Source organism: Halichoerus grypus, chromosome X (assembly GCF_964656455.1).
Source record: "Halichoerus grypus chromosome X, mHalGry1.hap1.1, whole genome shotgun sequence".
Classification (NCBI taxonomy): domain Eukaryota; kingdom Metazoa; phylum Chordata; class Mammalia; order Carnivora; family Phocidae; genus Halichoerus; species Halichoerus grypus.
The window spans coordinates 114,869,572-114,887,875 of record NC_135727.1 but is presented as its reverse complement, the minus strand read 5'-3'; the positions used below and the strand labels follow the sequence as shown (position 1 = coordinate 114,887,875).

The following is an 18,304-nucleotide window of genomic DNA, read 5'->3' as shown; positions in this document are numbered from 1 at the left end:
AGACATTCCCTGAAGCACCAGGCCCTGGGCATTACATGACCTCTTCCTCCTAAGGCCGTTACTTTTAGGGGCAGGAGATATAACTGGCTTTTCTAACACAGAGAAGGCAGAGACTTAGACAAAATGCTAAGATGGAGGGATTTATCCCAAATGAAAGAAGAAGGTAAGGCCATGGCCAGAGATCTAAGCAAAACTGATAAAAGTAACATACCTGATGGAGAATTTAAAGCAACAATCCTAAGGATACTCACTGGGCTTGAGAAAAGAATAGAAAACATCAGTGAGACCCTTACCACACAGATAAAAGAGTTAAAAAAGAATCAGAGATGAAGAATGCTATAAACAAGATTGGAAACAGGCTTGATGCAATAAACAGGCTGGAAAAGCAGAGGAATGAGTTAGTGACTTAGAAGACAAAATAATAGGAAGTAATGAAGCTGAACAAAAAAGAGAAGGATTATGCAACACAAGAATAGACTTAGGGAATCAGTGACTCCATCAAACATAATATCATTTGTATTATGAGAGTCCCAGAAGACGAAGAGAGAAAAAGGGGCAGAAAACTTTTTTGAAGAAATAATAACAAGTTTTCAGCTGGGTAAGGAAAATGGACATCCAAATCTAGGAGTCACAAAAAACTCTCATCAGAATCAACAAAAACAGGCCAACACCAAGACATGTTGTAATTAAATTTGCAAAATATAGTGATAAAGAAAAAGTCTTAAAAGCAGCAAGATAAAAGAAGTCCCTAACTTACAAAGGAAGGACTCATATGGGTAGGTGGAGATTTCTCAACAGAAACATGGGATGCCAGAAGACAATGGCAGGATATATTCAAAGTACTGAATGGGAAAAATCTGCAGCCAAGAATACTCTATCCAGCAAGGCTATCACTCAGAGAAGAAGGAAAGATAGAGTTTCCCAGACAAACAAAAACTGAAGGAGTTCATGACCACTAAACCAGCTCTGCAAGAAATATTAGAGGGGACTCTTTGAGTGGAAAAGAGAGACCAAAAATGACAAAGACAAGAAAGGATCAGAAGAAATCTCCAGACACAACAACAAAACAAGTAATAATATGGCACTAAGTAGATATATATCAATAATTACTTTGAATGTAAATGAACTAAATGCTCCAATCAAAATACATAGGGTGTCAGAATGGATAAAAAATCAAGACCTATCTATATGCTGCCTCTAAGAGACTCATTTTAGACCTAAAGACATCTGCAGATTGAAAGTGAGGAGATGGAGAAATAATTATCATGCAAATGGATATCAAAAGAACGCTGGAGTAGCAATACTTATATCAAACAAACTAGACTTTAAAACAAAGACTGTATAAAGAGACATTGAAGAGCACTATATAATCATAAAGGGAACAATCCAACAAAAAGATATAAAAATTTTAATTATTTATGCTCCTGAATGGGAGCAGCCACATATATAAAACAATAACAAATATAAAGGAACTAGTTGATAATAACACAATAATAGTAGTGGACATTAGCACCCCACTTATATCAATGGACAAATCATCTAAACAGAAAATAAGCAAGGAAACAAAGGATCTGAATGAAGAACCGGACCAGATGACTTAACAGATATATTCAGAACATTCCATCCTAAAACGGCAGAATACACATTCTTTTCAAGTGTACATGGAATATTCTCCAGAATAGATTACACATTAGATCACAAAACAAGCCTCAGCAAGTTCAAAGATTGAAATCATACCATGCACCTTTTTTGACCACAACACTGTGAAGCTAGAAGTCAACCACAAGAAAAAAATTTAGAAATACAAATACATGGAGGTTAAACAATGTGCTACTAAACAATGAATGAGTCAGTCAGGAAATCAAAGAAGAAATTTAAAAATACATGGAAAGAAATGAAAATGAAAACACAATGGTCCAAAACCTTTGGGATGCAGCAAATTGGTCCTAATAGGGAAGTATATAGCAATACAGGCCTACCTCAAAGCAGGAAAAATCACAAGCAACCTAACCTTACACATAAGTAGCTAGAAAAAGAACAACAAATGAAGGCTAAAGCCAGCAGAAGAAAGGAAATAATAAAAATTAGAAGAGAAATAAATGATATAGAAACTAAGAAAACAGTAGAACAGATCATTGAACCTGGAGCTGGTTCATTGAAAGAATTAATTATTAAATTGATAAACCTCTAGCTAGACTTACCAAGAAGAAAAGAGAAAGCACCCAAATAAATAAAATCACAAATGAGAGGGGCGAAATAACAACAACTGCCACAGAAATACAATTATTAAGAGAATATTATGAAAAATTATATTCCAATACATTGGACAACCTGGTAGAAATGGATAAATTCTTAGAAACATATAAAGTACCAATACTGAAACAGGAAGAAATAGAAAACTTGAAGAGACCGATAACCAGAAAGGGATTGAATCACTACTCAGAAATCTCCCAACAAACAAAAGTCCAGGGCCAGATGGCTTCAGAGGGGACTTCTACCACTTAAAGAAAAGTTAATACCTATTCTTCTGAAACTACTCCAAAAAATAGAAAAGGAAGAAAAACTTCCAGATTCATTCTATGAGGACAGCCTTACCTAATACCAAAACCAGATAAGGATTCCACTAAAAAAGAGAATTACCTCTGACAAACATAGATGCAAAAGTCCTCAACAAAATACTAGAAACCTGAATAAAACAATACATTAAAAAAAAATCATTCACCATGATCAAATGGGAGTTATTCCTGGGTTGCCAGGGTGGTTGAATATTCACAAATCAATCAATGTGATACATCACATTAACAGAAGAAAGGATAAGAACCAAATGATCATTTCAATAGATGCAGAAAAAGAATTTGACAAAGTACGATATCCATTCATGATAAAAATTCTCAACAAAGTAGGTTTAGAGGGAACATACCTCAACATAATAAAGGCCATCTATGAAAAATCCATAGGTAACATCATCCTCAATAGGGAAAAACTGAGAGCTTTTCCTATTCAGTCAGAAACAAGACAGGGATGCCCACTCTCATCACTGTAATTTAACATAGTACTGGAAGTCCTAGCCACAGCAGTCAGGCAACATTAAGAAATAAAAGGCATCCAAATTGGCAAGGAAGAAGTCAAATTTTCACTATTTGCCAATGACATGATACTCTCTGTGGAAAACCCGAGAGACCCCCAAAAAACTGCTAGAACTGATAGAGGAATTCAGTAAAGTCACAGGGTACAAAATCAATGTATAGAAATCTGTTGCATTTATATACACCAATAATGAAGCAACAGAAAGAGAAATTAAGGAGTCTATCTCATTTACAATCGCACCAAAAACAATAAGATACTAGGAATAAAACTATCCAAAGAGGTAAAAGATCTGTACTCTGAAAATTGTAAAACACTCATGAAAGAAATTGAAGATGACACAAATAGAAAGATATTCCATGCTCATGGATCAGAAGAACAAATATTGTTAAAATGTCTATACTACTCAAAGCAATCTACACATTTAATGCAATTCCTATCAAAATACCACCAGCATTTTTCACAGAACTGGAACAAACAATCCTAAAATATGTATGGAACCAGAAAGACCCCGAATAACCAGAGCTATCCTGAAAAAGAAAAGCAATGCTGGAGGCGTCACAATTCCAGACTTTAAGTTATATTACAAAGCTGTAGTCATCAAGACAGTATGGTACTGGCACAAAAACAGACATATAGATCAATGGAACAGAATAAAAAACCCAGAAGTAAACCCACAACTGTATGGCCCATCAGTCTTTGATAAAGCAGGAAAAGAATATCCAATGGGAAAAAAGTCTCTTCAACAAATAGTGTTGGGAAAACTGAACAGCAACATGCAAAAGAATGAAACTGGACCACTTTCTGAGACCCTACACACAAATAAACTCAAAATGGATTAAATACCCAAATATGAGACCTGAAACCATAAAAAATCTAGAGGACAACATAGGTAGTAACCTCTTTGACATCAGCCATAGCAACTTCTTTAGAGGTATGTCTCCTGAGGTAAGGGAAAGAAAAGGAAAAATAAACTATTGGGATTTCAGCAAGATAAAAAGCTTCTGCACAGTAAAGGATACAATCAACAAAACTAAAAGGCAACCTATAGAATGAGGAAATAATTGCAAATGACATATCTGACAAAGGGTTAGTATCCAAAATATATAAAGAACTTACAAAACTCAACACTCAAAAAACAAATAATCCAATTAAAAAATGGGCAGAAGACATGAAGAGACATTTTTCCGAAGAAGACATCCAGATGGCCAACAGACACATGAAAAAATGCTCAACATCACTGATCATCAGGGAAATGCAAATCAAAACTACAATGAGATACCACCTCACACCTGTCAGAATGGCAAAAATCAACGACACGGGAAACAAGAAGTGTTGGCAAGGATGTGGAGAAAAGGGAAACCTGCACTGTTGGTGGGAATGCAAACTGGGCAGCCACTCTGGAAAACAGTGTAAAGGTTCCTCAATAAGTTAAAAATAGAACTACTCTATGATCCAGCAATCACATTACTAGGTATTTACCCAAAGAATACAAAAATACTAATTCAAAGGGATTCGTGCACCCTGATGTTTAGATCAGCATTATCTAAATAGCCAAATTATGGAAAGAGCCCAATTGTCCATCGACTGGTGAATGGATACAGAAGTGCTGTGTATATACAATGAAATATTAACTCAGCCATCAAGAAGAATGGAATCAAGAGATTCTTAACTATAGGAAACAAACTGAGGGTTGCTGGAGGGGAGGTGGGAGAGGTTGGGGAAATTGGGTGATGGGCATTAAGGAGGGCATGTGATGTGAGCACTGGGTGTTATATGCAACTGATGAATTATTACATCCTACATCTGAAACTAATGATGTACTATATGTTGGCTAATTGAATTTAAATAAAAATAATAAAAATAAGGAAAAGAATGAAATCTTTCCATTCCCAACTATGTGGATGAACTAGAGTGTATTATGCTAAGTGGAGTAAGTCAGAGAAAGAAAAATACCATATGATTTCACTCATATGTGGAATTTAAGAAGCAAAACAATCAAAGGGACAAAAATAAGAGAGAGGAGAGACAAATCAAAAAAGACTCTTAACTGTAGAGAACAAACTGATGGTTACCAGAGGGGTGGTGGGTGGGAGGATGGGTGAAATAGGTGATGGGGGTTAAGGAGTGCACTTGTTGTGATGAGCACAGGGTGATGTATGGAACTGTTGAATCACTATACTGTATGCCTGAAACTAATATAACACTGTATGTTAACTAACTGGAATTTAAATAAAAACTTTTAAAAAATAAAATTTGAGTCAGTACTTATTGTCTGCATACTTCTGGACCAAAGCAAAGGGGTGCATCATTCACTTGTCACTTCTTGATGTAGTAGGCACAGGAGCATGATTTACTGGTGACTTAGTGAGACACAGCACACCATCTGCTTTCATGAAGGAAATAAGATCTATGTGTTGTCAGTAACTGATTTTGAGCTACTTAGAATTGAGAACTTTGATGATAAAAATTAACTTGAGATCAACTAATCTATCCCTTGTGTTAAAATAGTACCACATAGACACTTGTATACAGACGAGCTTCTAACCTATTTTTATAGTCTTACAGAATTTTCTTCCTTTTTATTAACTTAAGCCCCAACTTGGGGCTTGAACTCAAAACCCTGAGATCAAGACCTGACCTGAGATCGAGAGTCGGACACTTAACTGACTGAGCCACCCAGGCGCCCCATGGTCTTAGAAAATTTTCTTAAAAATGCTTTTGAGTTATTGGTTTAACTAGTTTTATTTTATTTATTTTTATTGGTTTAACTAGAATTAGTTTTAAGAATTTCCCTCTCCATCCTCTACTACATATCTTTTGTCTCTTCTTGCCCACTGCATTCCACTGTCCTCATTTTTCATCTCTGGTCCATGTAGGGTATTTCTTTAGTAGGTTTCCACGTTAGGAGAAGTTCTCTCAGGGTATGCTTCCAAAGGTTTTTTCCACAAGATTTTTTTATTCCCTAATTCTTGAGTTGTATTTTAAAAAATAATTTTAGTATTATCTTAAATTTTGAAGGCTTCAAAGTATTTTTACTTTGCCTTCATATTTTTATTTATAAGATGTGTATTATTCTTTTTAAATTATTCTGACCTTTTCTAAGAAAATATTGAGATGCTAGTGTTATATATAAAGAGAAATTAATGTTGTATGGCAACTAATGGCTATAGAATGAAAGTTACATTACAGGTTGATTGATTAGTTTCCTCTCTAATGAACTATTATCATTTGAGCTTCTCTAAGAAATTATTATGTTTATAAACAAATGTTTCCTCATGAAAATCATTAATACACAAAAATTAAAAATGAGAATACTTTTATACTTCAGGGAAGATGCTTTAACACAGGGGAAAACTTCTGAAAATACTTTCGGGAAAGCACTTCAGATGTGTCATTGAAATTTAGTTCATACAGGGTCGCCTGGGTGGCTCAGTTGGTTAAGCAACTGCCTTCGGCTCAGGTCATGATCCCAGGGTCCTGGGATCGAATCCCACATCGGGCTCCTTGCTCAGTGGGGAGCCTGCTTCTCCCTCTCCCTCTGCCTGCTATTCCACCTGCTTGTGCTCTCTCTCTGTCAAATAAATAAAATCTTTTTAAAAAATTTAGTTCATATAGTCTCCAAAGGGCAGTTGAGAATGAACTTTGGAGGGGACCAGCACATGTTCCTGACCTTGGAGAAGGCCTTTCCCTTCCTCCAGCGAGTGAGTGAAGTGCATATTCAGATGTGATTAAAGATCTTTACGGGGGGAGATTATTTTTGATTATCCAGGTGGGCCCCAACTCCAATCACAAATGTCCTCATGAAGGAGAGGCAGAGGGGGATTTGGTACACACCGAAGAGGTGGCCATGTGACCTCAGAGGCAGAGACAGGAGTTATAATGGCCACAAATCAAGGAATGTCAACAGCCACCAGATTCTTCTTGAGGCAGGGATCAGAGCCTTCTGACGAAGCATGGACCTGCCAACACTGTGATTTTAGCCCAGTGGTAGTGATTTTGGATTTCTGATCTCCAAAGTATGAGAAAAAATTTCTGTTGTTTCAAGCCAAATTAAAAAATAAGTTGATATAATTATAAATTGTTCTTATCTAGTCATTAGAGAATATCTTTAATAAACTTATAAAAAGATTTCCTTCTTTTTTTAAAATATTTTATTTATTTATTTGACAGAGAGAGACACAGCGAGAGAGGGAACACAAGCAAGGGGAGTGGGAGAGGGAGAAGCAGGCTCCCCGCAGAGCAGGGAGCCCATTGCGGGGCTCAATCCCAGGACCCTGGAATCATGACCTGAGCCAAAGGCAGAGGCAGACACTTAATGACTGAGCCACCCAGGCGCCTCAAAAGGATTTCCTTCTTAATATACTGACAAGCTGGATAAAATCTCCCAAATGTTTCACAGATAATCCATGCTCAGATGCAAGAGAATCTGAATAGAATGTTGTTTTATTTGTGCAAACAAAACGTTTTGACTTAAGAGAATATTGCCATTCAAATTTAGTACTGAATATTTAATATACTATGTTTCTTTAAAAAAAGAGATCCATGGCTCCAAAAGGAATGTTCTTTAATAAAAAATGTAAATTTTTAGCAAAGAACATTCAGACTTTTATCACTATGAGACCTTCAATGGTAACATACATAACTTTGGTATTTATTTATACATACTTGGTTTTTAATGTTTATGTGTCCAAACCCTCCACTAGTCCTTTTTTTTTTTCTCCTCCAAGTTTCTTTTCTTAAATTACCATAGAAGAAATAAACTTAAATTTCATAGTTACCCAGTGGTTGTTGACTTAATACAGCTAAATATATTGTGCCATTTGCTTCCCTTTTTCATACCCCTAGTATTTTATCTACCATTTTGCTTAAATATCCCCTCACATATGGCCTTGTGACTTGTAGTCCCATTCTGAACTCTGTCTACTCTAAGCTCTGTAAGCACAGAGAAAATCCCTGTGCCTCATTGTCCTCAACTCTAAAAGGAGGATAAATCAAACTTAGAATTCATTTGGGCTTCAGAAACTAACTAAAATTCTTTGGGTTTTATGATTTTACTATAAGGTAATAATACTTTTAATTTTACACATGATGATAACATACATGCTGCTAAGTAATTTGATGAAAGTCATCTTTTGAGCAGGTTAACCAGCCTTTCTTGGAGGTGTTTTACAACTCACAATTAGCTCTTTTAAAATTTAATTGTAACTTATGAAATCTGTCCCTAAAGTTTATTTGTGGAGATCTTAGAGTGTTTTGTATTGAATGTGTGTGTGTTTTTTTTTTAAAAAAGCTATTTATGGGGCGCCTGGGTGGCTCAGTCGTTGAGCGTCTGCCTTCGGCTCAGGTCGTGATCCCGGGGTCCTGGGATCGAGCCCCGCATCGGGCTCCCTGCTCGGCGGGAGGCCTGCTTCTCCCTCTCCCACTCCCTCTGCTTGTGTTCCCTCTCTCGCTGTGTCTCTCTGTCAAATAAATAAAATCTTAAAAAAAATAAAATAAAATAAAATAAAAAGCTATTTATATTGATTCATATAACTTCTTTCTACATTAATTTATAGACACAATATTTAAGGTGAAATAGTAAATATTACTGCAAATTCAAAAATGAGACCAAGGAAATATAAGAAAACAAACTTAGCAAAAAGCCAGTATGATTGTTTTCCATGTGCTTCGTAATTGACTGTGAGCTAGTGCAGCCATGACAAAAAATAAAAATAAGTTCAGTTTCATAATTTGTATTATAAAAAGGAAAAAGTGTATTGGTTCCACTGAGAAATTAGAGTTTTTTTCTGGTACCATATTATAGAAGAAGTTCTTATGTGAGTCATTATGGAGAGGACACAGAATAAAGCTATATTGCATATGATTTGTTTCTTTTTCATTTTATCGTTAGCTTGTGCTTTCTTTGCTCACTTTGGGAAAGCAGAATTTTTCATAGCATCTACATTCATGACTATGCATATGCTAATAGAATAGATAATAAAAAATAATTACTGGGGTGCCTGGGTAGCTCAGCCAGTTAATGTCTGCCTTCAGCTGGGGTCATGATCCCAATCGGAGTCCTGGGATTGAGCCCTCGTGTCGGGCTCCCTGGAGCCTGCTTCTCCCTCTCCCTCTGCCCCACCCCTAGCTCACGCTTGCATGCACCCTCTCTCTCTCAAATAAATAAAATCTTTTAATAAAAAAATAATTACTGATAAAAATGATTTTCACAAGTAAATGAACGTAAGTTTGGGTTTAAAAAAACACTTATGAGTCCTAATAATCTTTATTTCTTGCGTGGTATATTTCCAAGATATAATGCCCTCATCTTTTCATGTTCATATTAGCATTTAACACATTTTATTGTAATTTGTTTATCTTACATTTGCCCAGATCCTCACTTGACTGTGGGCTCTGCTAGGCCAGGAATCCTACCTTAGTCATTTGTAACTTAATACTAATTCTGTTGCCTGTACATAGTAACATACTTAGTAAATATTTTAGTGAATGAATATAATATTGACTTCAAGTATATTTGTTTTCTCTCTTTTTATAATTCAGAATTATGGCTTGGAAACAGAAAATCTAAAAACCCTTTCTCACAAGCTGAATGCATCTGCCAAAAATCTACAGAATTTTATAACAGGGAGGAGAAGGAGTGGCCATTATGATGGGAGAACCAGCCGAAAATTGCCAAATGACTTTCTGACTTCGGTTGTGGATCTGATAGGAGCAGCCAAGAGTCTGCTTGCCTGGTTGGACAGGTAAAATCTTCCACATGTTTCATAAGTAATCCTCCTCGACACTATCTTGAATATAACAGTATTTCATGTGTTCTTGTGAAAGAATTGGACAGATATAGGAATATCAAGTTACAAATGTCTAATTATGATTCATCACAATATAGGGGTATCATCAAATAGACATTAATCATTTGTAAATTTTTATATCTAAGTAGCCAATTAATAATTAGTCCCTGACAATTTCAGAATACCTTAACTGCTTTACAAGCAAAGTCATTTTTGGCTGTCATAACAAGATTGATAGTACTGTTTTATCTCCTAATTTTCTTTATTCATTGTATTAATTGGTCATATTTAAGGGTGTGAGCATTAGGATTCTATTTACTGTTTTCAATGGCTAATTAGACACTGACACTTTAATAGTATGTAGTGCATGTCTCCTTACCTTGCTAAATTCATTCTTTATTATTACTCACATTGCACAATCTTGAATATCATAAACAGAGTTTTAGATTTTTTCTAGTTAATTTTTATTTGTCTAGGAACACATAAGATAACAAAAGTTTTCATGATATAAAATGAAAAAAATATTAAAATATGTGATTAAACATTGTAATGGTAAAACAAATTACAATTTTTTAAAAAAATTAAGCTCTTTACTTTCATTTTTAGAATTTTTTTTATAAGGGATATGTACTATGTTATGGTGGTTAAATAACCAAATTTTAGAGTACATTTTATTCTCATAAGAAACTCTGGTAATATACAATTTTACTAGAATTCTTTCTTGAGTAAATGTCAGTGGGATATACATTATATATAATATTTTGGCTTTTTAAAAATCTGAGGCCTTAAAAATAAAATATTTGTATTTTTAAGGTAAAAGTTAAGATAATTTAACTTCATATTATCTAAATTTATATATATTAATAATAACATATAATATGATGATACTAAATCCAAATCTTAATATTAAGCCCTGGGTTATTAGCTTTTTGATAATTAATTGGTAGACAGCATATTTCTTTTGCATTATGACATTATTAAAATTTAATTCTCATAATTGTCTAAACTACTTTTATCAATGTTTAAAGTAGTTGCACTTTAATTATATAAATTCTGCAAGTTTCATAATGGTCAATAAGTAAAATATATTTAAAATATGGCTTAGTCCTTAAGTAATGTAATATATTTGTTTCAGAAGGCTTCTCAGTAATTATAAAGCTTAAAGAACACATACTCCATTTTAGTTTATCCTCTTACACTATGACCTGCTCTATAATTGTGAATTTGCTTTACCTCAGTAATTGTATTTAGTAAATTTCATTTTATGTTCTTTTCACACTAGTACTTGTCAAATAAATGAATAATAGAATGTTTTTACTTTTTAGTGGCAGATATGGCTTTTTACAAAATCATATAAATAGCTTCTAGAACACTATGATAGTTTCTGACATTTTATTGTATTACATAATTTTTTATGGTGACATTTTTTTAATCATCTAAGAAGATGCTTTTAGTAAGTGCCAGTTCACCTACAAACACATATGAGTATACACACACATACAAAAACATATACAAACAGCCACATAACAATCCATGAAGTCAATCAATGGTGTTTTGTGTTTGTTTCATAGGAAGAGAAAATGTGATAAAAAGCCTGAAGGAAATAATTTAAATCATCTGTTTGGCTTCCATTGCTGCAAAGGTTTTCACAATGCTTATTTTGTATTCCATCATACCATGGTGATTGATTAAATCAAAGGCCATTTAATATTTTGACCATAAAAATGAAATATGTACTTAGAAGAAAAAAAAAGACAACTTTGTGATAACTTTAAAATCATCTGCTGAAACTGTAAATTGAAAAAAGAAACTGAAGTTTATATTTTGAAGATCTTTCACAGAAAAGTTCAGCTCCAGGCTGGCTTGCCTATAATGATGATACTTTAGCAAGCTTAAGTTTTAAAAAGGAAAGAAGGATAAAAGAATTTTCTTACATGCTAAGGCATTTGGACTTATGCCAAAGGCCTTTGGAACCTGTTTAGTAGGGTCATTGTGTTTAGGCCTGTGGATCTTGATGGTTACTAGGGCTGTATGTAGTGTTGGGAAAAATTAAAGAAGGGTAAGGATGGAAGAAGGAAAACTAACTTAAGAGGCTATTTTAGGAATTAATCATGCTGCTGCTACTGTTGACGATTTTGATGCTAATACTTCCAGCCACATTCATTTAATCAAAGCAAACCTAGGAGTGTTGTCTTCATTTTACAGATAGGAAAACTAGCACTTACAGAGGTTAAATTCAAAACCAAATGGTAAGTAAACGGTGGAACTATGATTCAGCCCAGGCATCAGACAACAGAGTTGATTCTCCTATTTACTGAGGTTTTTAATTAGAGGAGCAGAAGTGAGAATAGAAGAATGTTAGAGATATTTATGCAGATAAATAAGATTCTGGGACAGGTAAGATCTATAGACTACAGGAGGCATCTAGGTATTTGACTTGGCTGGCCCAGTGGATGGTTATTGCCATTATCAAAACAGGAATAAGTTATGGTGGAAGATGAATGTTGAGTTGAGTGTGAGGCATGATAAATTGTGAAAAGGTCTTTAGAGTACTGCTGCTCAGAAAAAATATATGACCGATAGAGATTTGGGAATAGTTAAAATATAGGTGATAAAGTCATGGATGTATTAATATGGTGGTCTAAGGAGAGTTTTAGAATGGATTCCTTTTATTCTGCTCTGTTTGTCTTCTGTACGACTTATACCTTTCTAACACTATATCATTTACTTATGTATTATTTTTTTGTCTGATTATATGATGTATGCTTCAAGAGAGCAGGGATATTCATCTGATTTGTTCACTGCTGTCACAATTATCTAGAAGAGTTCCTGGCCTATAGTGGGTGCTCAATAAGTATTTTTGAGTAAATGAAGAGAACTGGGATAAGGAGTGAGCTCTGTGAACCACCAACAACTGAAGGATGAGTAGAAGTGCTGCTTGTGGGAAAAAAAATGAGAAGGCATAACCAAAGAGGTAGGAGAGAATTAGATGAGAGTGGTGTCATGGAAGCAAAGGTAGTAAAGAGGTTTTTGTTTGTTTGTTTGTTTGTGGGTTGTTCGGGTTTTTTTTTTTTTTTTTGAGATTTAAGTATTTTATTTTTTCCAACTTTATTGAGCTGTAATTGACAAATAACTATGTAAGTTTAAGGTGTACAGCATGATGATTTGATACACATATATATTGTGAAATGATTACCACAGTAAGGTTAGCTAATACATCCATCACCTCATATAATTACCTTTTTTTCTGAGAACATTTAAGATGGGAGTAAAGAGTTTTAGGGGGGAAAGGAAGTGGTGAGTAGGATCAAATGCTGCTGAGTGATTAGGTAGGTTGAGGACTGAAAGTGTGTAGTGAATGAGGGAATCAGGATATATGTGACCGTACTAGCAACGGGTTAGTGATTTTATTTAGAAGTCATGAAAACTGGAATGCATGAGTTGGTTATGAATTAAAGGTAAGTGAGAATTCCTCTTTGAAGAAATTTTTTTCTGAAATTGTTTGTAGTTCAGAACAGTTTGTGTAATGTTAACTTCCCTTTTTCATAGATTCTTAATCTTTTAGTGGTGATAGGAAAGAAGAGAGGTTAATGATGAATACTACTTCTATATTTGGGAGTTTAACTTTGCTTCCTCCTCTGCCACGGATTATATGAATATCTTAACTGTTCCTTGGCTAATATAAATTTCAGAAGGTCCTGAAATCAATTTAAATATAATAGGACTTTTTCTGTAACTATGCAAGGTAAAATGTTTAGGCTGTTTGTTTTCCTGACAGTAACCCAGACTTTTATCAGAGATTATTAGTGGGTGTGTATTTAGGTTATATTTTTATTCTTTTCAAAGAAAAAAAATGTTTTCTAGGTAGCAGCAAGAACACAAGACAACACTTCATATGTCCTCTTGTTTCATTGTGTCCTACAAGCTACACAGAAAACAAAACACATTAATCATTGTTAGAATAGCCAAAAGAGCAGTGTTCTCCATGGTCATTATTGTGAATCCTGGCCAAAATGCATCATGAAATAGTGCAAAGGAGCAGAAGGCTGAGAAAGAGTTGAATTTCAGCTCTGCCTCTTAGTCCTGGGTAATCTTGAACCTTAACTTTTGTTTTTATTTTCTTTTTAGAATAGGATGTAAAACCTGCAGAATTTGAAGTTCTCTTCTAAGCACTAATACTCTATAATTAATTGACCTTGTTCACCAAAGCCATATGAGGAATATATCCAACTTATTTCCTTCTAAATAACATCAAAGGATGAACACTAACAACATTTGTTAGTTACTTGTAGAATCATTATTTAACTCTCTACCCCTTCTCTAAATAAATTTAGTTTTTTTAAGTTCTAGAACAAAACTAATCTCTTTTTTTTATTTTTTAAATTTTATTATGTTATGTTAGTCACCATACATCATTAGTTTTTGATGTAGTGATCCACGATCCATTGTTTTCATATAACACCCAGTGCTCCATGCAGTATGTGCCCTCCTTAATACCCATCACCGGGCTACCAATCCCCCCTCCCCCCTCCCCTCTAAAACCCTGTCTGTTTCTCAGAGTCCATAGTCTCTCATGGTTCATCTCTCCCTCCGATTTCCCCCCCATTCATTTTTCCCTTCCTTCTCCTAATGTCCTCCATGTTATTCCTTATGTTCCACAAATAAGTGAAACCATATGATAATTGACTTTCTCTGCTTGACTTATTTCACTTAGCATAATCTCCTCCAGTCCCATCCATGTTAATGTAAAAGTTGGGTATTCATCCTTTCTGATGGCTGAGTAATATTCCATTGTATATATGGACCACATCTTTATCCATTCATCTGTTGAAGGGCATCTCGGCTCTTTCCACAGTTTGGCTATTGTGGACATTGCTGCTATGAACATTGGGGTGCATATGGCCCTTCTTTTCACTACATCTGTGTCTTTGGGGTAAATACCCAGGAGTGCAATTGCTGGGTCATAGGGTAGCTCTATTTTTAATTTTTTGAGGAACCTCCACACTGTTTTCCAAAGTGGCTATACCAGCTTGCATTCCCACCAACAGTGTAAGAGGAAAACTAATCTCTTTATGCTTTCATTATAAAAGGTAAGAATGTGTCCTGTCTTGTTTATTTTTGTTTGTTTTGAAGAACTTAGAACTTAGGTACTTAATTATAAAAGTTCCATAGAAATGACATTGACCAAAAATTCTTAATATTTTGATCTGTAGGTGTAGATTTATTTTAATTTAAAGAAACAGTGATAAATATTTTGGCATTAAATTTTCTATTGCATTTTGGGGAGAACTTGCATGCATAGCAATATGATATGGGTTTATTGCAATTTTTATTTTATGTCACTTGAAAGGGAAGAAAGGAAAAGAAAGAATAGGTGAAAACCTTTAATTTAGTTGTAGATACTGAACTAGATGCTTCATATATATCAACTCACTAAATTCTCATAAAGCAGGTATCATCCCCATTTTACATATGAAACAGTAAGTAACTTGCCTAAAGTCATTTGTCTAGCATGCTACATCTCCTTTTTAAATGTTGACTAATAATTAAATATTTTGAGGAACTTATTCTTAGGAATGCAGCATATATAAACATTTATTTTCATTTTGGTATTTCTCTTCGAGTGCTAAACAAGAGTGTCACTTTTCTGGTTTTGGCCTGGATACTTAAAAATCACTATATAGAATTTTTATTTATAGAAAATTTAGTTAGCATTCTACTTTGAAGGCATCAATGAGATATCTTTTAATATCATTGAAAACCTTTTGGGGCTCCTGGGTGGCTCAGTCGGTTAAGCATCTGACTCTTGATTTCGGCTCTGGTGATTACCTCAGGGCTGAGATTGAGCCCTGCATGGGACTCTGCTCTGGGCATGAGGCCTAATTAAGATTCTCTCTCTTTCCCTCTCTCTCTCTGCCACCACCCCTGCTCGCACGCACGTGCTCTATCTCTCTCTCTCAAAAAAAAAAGTAAAAACCTTTTGAATTTTTTTTTTAAAGATTTTATTTATTTATTTGAGAGAGTGAGAATGAGAGAGAGAGAGAGAGAGCACATGAGAGGGGGTAGGGTCAGAGAGAGAAGCAGACTCCCCGCTGAGCAGGGAGCCTGATGCGGACCCAATCCCGGGACTCCAGGATCATGACCTGAGCCGAAGGCAGTCGCTTAACTAACTGAGCCACCCAGGCGCCCCAACCTTTTGAATGTTTGAGACTTAAAAGTTAGGGGGGAAATGTTTATAATTCACAAAACCTTCAATTTCAGTGGAGCTTTCATTCAAATAAAATTCATTTTCAAAAACCAGTCATCTGTTGAGGGGCATCTGACACTCATATGTGGAACATAAGGAATAGCACAGAGGACCATAGGGGAAGGGAGGGAAAACTGAAGGGGAAGAAATCAGAGAGGGAGACCAACCATGAGAGACTCTGGACTCCAGGAAACAAACTGAGAGTCAGAAGGGAGGGGGTGGGGGTTTGGGGCAGCCAGGTGATGGGTATTAAGGAGGGCATGTGATGTGATGAGCACAGGTTGGTATACACAACTAATGAATCATTGAACACTACATCAAAAACTAATGATGTACTATATGATGGCTAACTGAACATAATAAAAAAAAAACAGCTCTTTACATTTCTTAAGTCATACAAAATCTAAGGGTAACAAAATTGCTTTTTTGTTCTCCCATTTTAAATATTTACTTGAATGAAGTAGCAGACTTTCCCAGAGGAAAAACTTCTGAGATGAATCACATTTGGTAGCTTTACTGTTTATTTTCAATGCATGGTTTACTTGTCTATTTTTAACCTACATCCTGCTGTTCTTCACACCTCATCTTTCCTGTGGTTTTATATGGCTTTGCCAAGTCAATCTATACTTGGAGGTTTACAGATCACTGTATATATCACGTTGTACAGTAACATCATTAACAATGTTCATAAGTATTATTTATAGAAAAAGTTAATTTTGTTACTTATAGTGAAAGTTCATTATTTCCTCTCATATTTTAGCATTAACACCTAATTCTAATTATTTCTAAAATACCTTTCAAGGCTATTCTATTTTGAAGAGATCAAGGAGATATCTTTTTATGTCATTGAAAACCTTTTAAATGTTTAAGGCACAAGAGTAAAGTGACAAGGCAAAAATATTTTCTTTGAAATCTTTTGCCTTATCCAAAAAAAATGGTTGAACTGATTTCTTCTTCCATGATGGTAAACTATAGGACAAAAACTAATTGTATACCAGGAAAAAAATTACAAAAACCAATCTACCTCAGACACTACCAGATACTGTTGTCCATTGTTGCTTGGTCTTCTTTCCTCTCACATGCTCACTGCTCTCATTTGGCACCTCTTGTTGCAGAGATAAGCACTAATGTTAGAACTGTCACTGTGCATGGACTGCACTCAGGCTCAGCAGTGCCAACCTGAGAAATAGTAAGGCATTCCAGATATCCTTATTAACTTCTTAGCTTTTTAGCTTTCCTTATTGGCTTCTAATTTGTTTAGCATTTCTGAATCATTAATAACTTTTCCATAAATGTAATACTTTTGTTTGAAAAGAACATACAAAAGAATACTTTCTTATAGGGTCATAAACCTTTGCACTCGAAAGAGTTATAAGCACTTTATTATCCATATGGTGATTTAAGAGGAACAGTTGCTTAATTTTTAAGATCTGAATAGGATAGTTCCTGTAATGGCTGTTTATTGATGAGCCAAGGATTTTTTTTTTAAATTTGCTGGCATCAGAAAGCTTTCCTGCCATGAATTTAATTTCCTTTACTTGGAGTCACTGTGTTCTTTTTTGTAAGTAGCCTGAGCTCTAGCTTGGGGTTTTTTTGTTTGTTTGTTTGTTTCCAGACTGAAGAGTAAACTTCTCTTTTTTTTGTTTTGTTTATGAACTGGTTGTGCTCATGCACTCTACAGAGATCTATTTCTTTATCTAGATGATCATTAAGTCATGATTGAGTAATCATCTTTGGTAACTCACAAAGATTGGAACCCTGTCTGTCGGTCTTCATTTATTTACATATGTGTATAGCCAAAATAATCATACCAAACATTAATATCTTCAGGATAAGTGTTCTTTAGTATGGTTATACATGATCTGCCTTTAAAATAAAAACTTTAGGGGAATTCACTACAAGAGAAAAATCAGTGTTTTCTTTGGTGTATGTTTAGAGTTTTCCCCCCAGTTTTCTTGACATTTAATCTTGAGCTAGAAACTTGTCTTACTTGAAATATGAATGGTCAGGAAAGTGGAAAACATGCCTTAGAATTCAGTTTGCTATAGGCATTCAGTCATCAAATAGATTTTTCCTTTTATATATTTTGAAGATCAAATTTATGGGAAAAATAATGCTATATTTCATCTTATTACTTTTGAATGAAGTTTTTAGATTTTATTAACAGACTTTGACCTTTTCA

At 34.7% G+C, this 18,304-nt stretch overlaps 1 protein-coding gene across 5 annotated transcripts in view; it reads left to right on the top strand.

Moving 5' to 3' along the window:
* CNKSR2 (connector enhancer of kinase suppressor of Ras 2) overlaps nucleotides 1–18,304 on the top strand; it is a 267,319-nt gene that overhangs the window by 54,447 nt on the left and 194,568 nt on the right. For all 5 annotated transcript variants that reach the window (XM_078064918.1, XM_078064917.1, XM_078064916.1 and 2 more), the window contains exon 3: nucleotides 9,628–9,830. In XM_078064918.1, the coding sequence (XP_077921044.1) occupies nucleotides 9,628–9,830 (203 nt within the window). The remainder of the gene's footprint in view (nucleotides 1–9,627; nucleotides 9,831–18,304) is intronic.